Below are 3,670 nucleotides of genomic sequence, written 5' to 3'. Positions count from 1 at the left end.
TTCCCAACCTGCTGTGAAAGTATGAGCCGCGGACAATCAAAAGGAATTAGGTTCTGTGATGGGGAGACGTAATGAAAAGGTAACAAGGAAATTATGTGAATATTGTTTGCATTAAACTTTGTACAGTGTTCCCGATGGTTTACCTTCCCCCTGCCACCGCCCCCTACATCGTTATATGTTTAGCAAGCTCCCCAAACAGTTGCCTAAGATGAAATTTTGGGCTAGAATGGTGACTGGCATTGACATTTAGCTCAAAATTCAAATTTACTCCAAAGTTCAAACTTTGCATTAGGGAGAGTGCCTGGCAAGGTGAGGCAGACTGATTTCCAAGTACCAAGTATGAAATCAAATTTGACATCGGCTCTGTGAATGTAGTAAATTAACTAGCATGTACGTATTCTACTGCCCTCTCGTGGAGGTAGACGGAATGGGAGTTAATGCCCTTTGCGGTCTAAGAATAGAGTATTTAGCAGTTGTGTTACTCTGATGACAAGGTTTCCAAGGTAAAATGAAGTCAGGTTTTCTAAGGGCCTTACAAAGACTCCAGCAGACCTGGTTTCTGAACATCAACGTCAAAAACCAGGAGATGATTCTTACACGAAGACTAGTACGAACTCGTTGGACTCACACCTATGCTTACGGCTACCTGCAGAGTGTGTGGAAACATAAAAATTGACTTGATTTTTTCCCATTTGAAACGCCATTACTCAATGATATGTTTTGGAAAGTGCTTATTCACATTGGTATCCACATGCCTTTTACCTTCACGCTATGAACAATCGGAGAAGAGTGAAATTTTATTTCTATTGCTCTGATGTCTACAGTAATCCCCCCAACACTTTGGAAGTGTGGTTAGTAATTAGGGACTTGAATGAAATACCAACCCATCCACTAGGTGGCCACAGTTGAATGTAAGAACGGATTGACCAATTGGAATTCGACCTGACATCCACCTGTTTATGTAACTGTGCTAAGTGACATCATTTGAAATGTTGATTGTATTGTCAATTCATATCCTTAAAGTCAAGAATCCTTTCGGAAGATAAATTCTCCCTATTCCTAACCACAGATTTTCTTTGTCCTGTTTTTGTCAAGAAAGCCACTCCCAAGTAAACCCAGTCAAAAGGACATTTCAGTGGTCTAACTGCCTTAAGCAAATTTAAACCAAAAGCCTGGCTTTTCCCAGTAACAAGTCACAGCTTATATTTTTGCCCAGCCTTAATATGTGTTTTGTCTGAAAGTGAGAGCTTTTGGAGTAAGATATACCACAATTCCCGTTTCACTCACTAGTGCAAGTGATTAGTTCACTGGTCTTCCCCTGAATGGCGTTAATAATGTCTACTTTATAATGCATTTGGTACGTTAGTACTTTATAAAGTAGATGTTAAAAGAATTAAATGATATCATGTCAGTGGAATACTTATTGTAACATACTCCTTGATTTGTAATAAGATTATAAAGCAGTAGCTGTTAGTTATAATTTCAACTCCACAGTGAAAATCCCACCCACCCAGATTGCTACTTGGTTTATTTTAATCTGTTGATTTAAGACCCTCAGCAATTAGATTAAGCTCATAACACCAGGTTTCATAGCGATAGGCCATGCGGATTTGGGCTACATTTGTCCTCCGGATATCATTTCCAACAGGGCCTTCCTCGAGGTAATTGCTGCCCAGGAACTTTGCTTTCTCCTACAAGAAAAAAGAAGAATGAGTACTGATTCTTCTTACTCTGATATAAACAATAATTGCATCCACCACAAAGCTTCCTCCATGTGAGCCATTGTCATTATTCAGTCTGCTTAGAAATAAAGTGTATTTTCATAATGGAACATTACTCAGCAATTAAAAATGATAAACTCAAGCCACTCACAGCAACGTAGATGGAGTTGGAATAGATTGTGCTCACAAAGAAAAAGAAAAAAAAAGAAAAATATTGGGGATGGTCTTATTTATAGGAGGATTGTAGGGGACCCAAATCAGGGGATAATAACTGTAACAAAGTAAAAACCAAAATCAATGGGCAACTATAATCCAGAGACATTCTTTGGTGGGGGGCAGAAAATTATTTTAAAATGAGTGGGAAGAGTACACGGGGTGATGTGATGGTGATGGGTGAACTGTTGGTGGGAATGCCTTCAGGACCATACATGAGTGCATGAAGCATACACTGTATGAAAATGAAGAAGGATGTCAAAAAAACTATCTGAAATTTTAAAAAGGAAATCAAGTGTATTTTAAAACTTGCAAGCTGGTGGTGCAGCGGGTTAAAGCACAGCACTAAGAAGCTAAAGCCACTTCAGCATGAGTTCGATCCCCACCCCGGAGGTGACCACATGGCGCAGCAGACCTCTCCTGACCCGCCTGCTGCTCCCCTCAGCAGTGTGTTTCAGTACATCTGCTTGTTCTGCTCCCCACTCTGTCTCTGGGGAATCCTCTCACCCCCTGCACCTCTGGCCTATATCCCAGTTCTTGTATGCAAAAATAAATAAATTTTCAAAATAATAAAATAAAAAATAAAACTTGCCAGCTGACCATAGATCAGAGGCATACAGCAGGGGAGGGTGGATGAGGGGTCATAACCGGGGGAAGAGTGCAAGGGTCACAGGTGCTGTGAGAATTACAGGGACCAGCTTAAGGGAGAAACCATTAGCGTACAAAACAATGGACCATTTAAAGAAAAAAAAAATCAAATGTTTTTATTCCCCTTGCCCAGAAGGGCTCGAGAGAGAAATAACTCCTTCTGCTCCCTGTCTAAAATAACTACATTTGATTTGTGGGATAATTTTTCCTCATATGTCTCAATATTCAGTCTCCAGACCCTACAGTCAGAGGGCAATGGTCAAGGACAGGTCTACCTCATGAGAGATTCCACACTGCAGCACGCTGTTCCTTGCCACTTCACACATATCACAGGTGCTCAGCTTGAAGACTTGTGCAGCAATGGCGTATTCTTCCATTAGTGGCTCCTTCAGTTATTTATTTCAATGAGGGGGAAAAAGAATGTATTAAACTAAGATGTACCCCCTACAAAAGGAATAATGAAATCTTGATTTGGCTTTAAAATTCCACTGGGAAAGCTTCCCTGGTGGTGCAGAGATTAAGTCTCAGTTCTCTCACCACTAGGCCCTAAGTTCGATCCCCGGCCAGGGAATGACTCACATGGTTCTCTCCTGTCTACCCTCTGCTCCCCTCAGTAGGGTATTTCCCTCAGTCAGTCTGTTCTACTCCCTACTCAGTCTCTGATGAGTCCTCTCATCCCCATACCTCAGGCCTGTACCCCAATTCTTACATGCATAAATAAATAAAAATAAATCTTAAAAAAAAAATAAAATTCCAGTGGGAAACCACAGTATAGCAATATGCTCTTGCATTGCTCACAAATTTATATTTATACCTTGGTGAAATGGAATTGCATCGGGTCATCTGTAGATAGTGAGATCATTAGCCCTTTCTGCAGGAAATCCAAAAAAGGATTTTTGGCATATTCTAGAAATAGGCTGTTGTTGCTTAACGGTGACATAGCGATGGGAATCTGGGCTAAGAAAAACAGGTACTGCAGCACAGGACTCTGAAAAGGAGAAACTGGTTTAAATGTAAGGATGCTGGAAAAGGAGTAACAAGCTAGAAATGTTAAAACCCCACGGTCAGGGCCCTCCCTGGTGGCGCAG

At 41.0% G+C, this 3,670-nt stretch overlaps 1 protein-coding gene across 1 annotated transcript in view; it reads right to left on the bottom strand.

The window, feature by feature from the left end:
* Window positions 1–1,522: 1,522 nt before the first annotated feature.
* The window catches only part of AMPD1 (adenosine monophosphate deaminase 1), a 24,582-nt gene continuing 22,434 nt past the window's right edge, over window positions 1,523–3,670 (bottom strand). Inside the window, exons 14-16 of the mRNA XM_004689621.1 lie at window positions 3,397–3,570; window positions 2,858–2,968; window positions 1,523–1,691 (exon numbers count right to left, since the gene is read on the bottom strand). Coding sequence (XP_004689678.1) covers window positions 1,533–1,691; window positions 2,858–2,968; window positions 3,397–3,570 — 444 coding nt within the window. The 3' untranslated portion in view covers window positions 1,523–1,532. The remainder of the gene's footprint in view (window positions 1,692–2,857; window positions 2,969–3,396; window positions 3,571–3,670) is intronic.

The sequence above is a fragment of the Condylura cristata genome, unplaced genomic scaffold, assembly GCF_000260355.1.
Source record: "Condylura cristata isolate star-nosed mole 26May11 unplaced genomic scaffold, ConCri1.0 scaffold00026, whole genome shotgun sequence".
NCBI classification, from domain to species: domain Eukaryota; kingdom Metazoa; phylum Chordata; class Mammalia; order Eulipotyphla; family Talpidae; genus Condylura; species Condylura cristata.
Note: the sequence above shows the minus strand (reverse complement) of the source record. Positions and strands in the feature narration are given on the sequence as shown.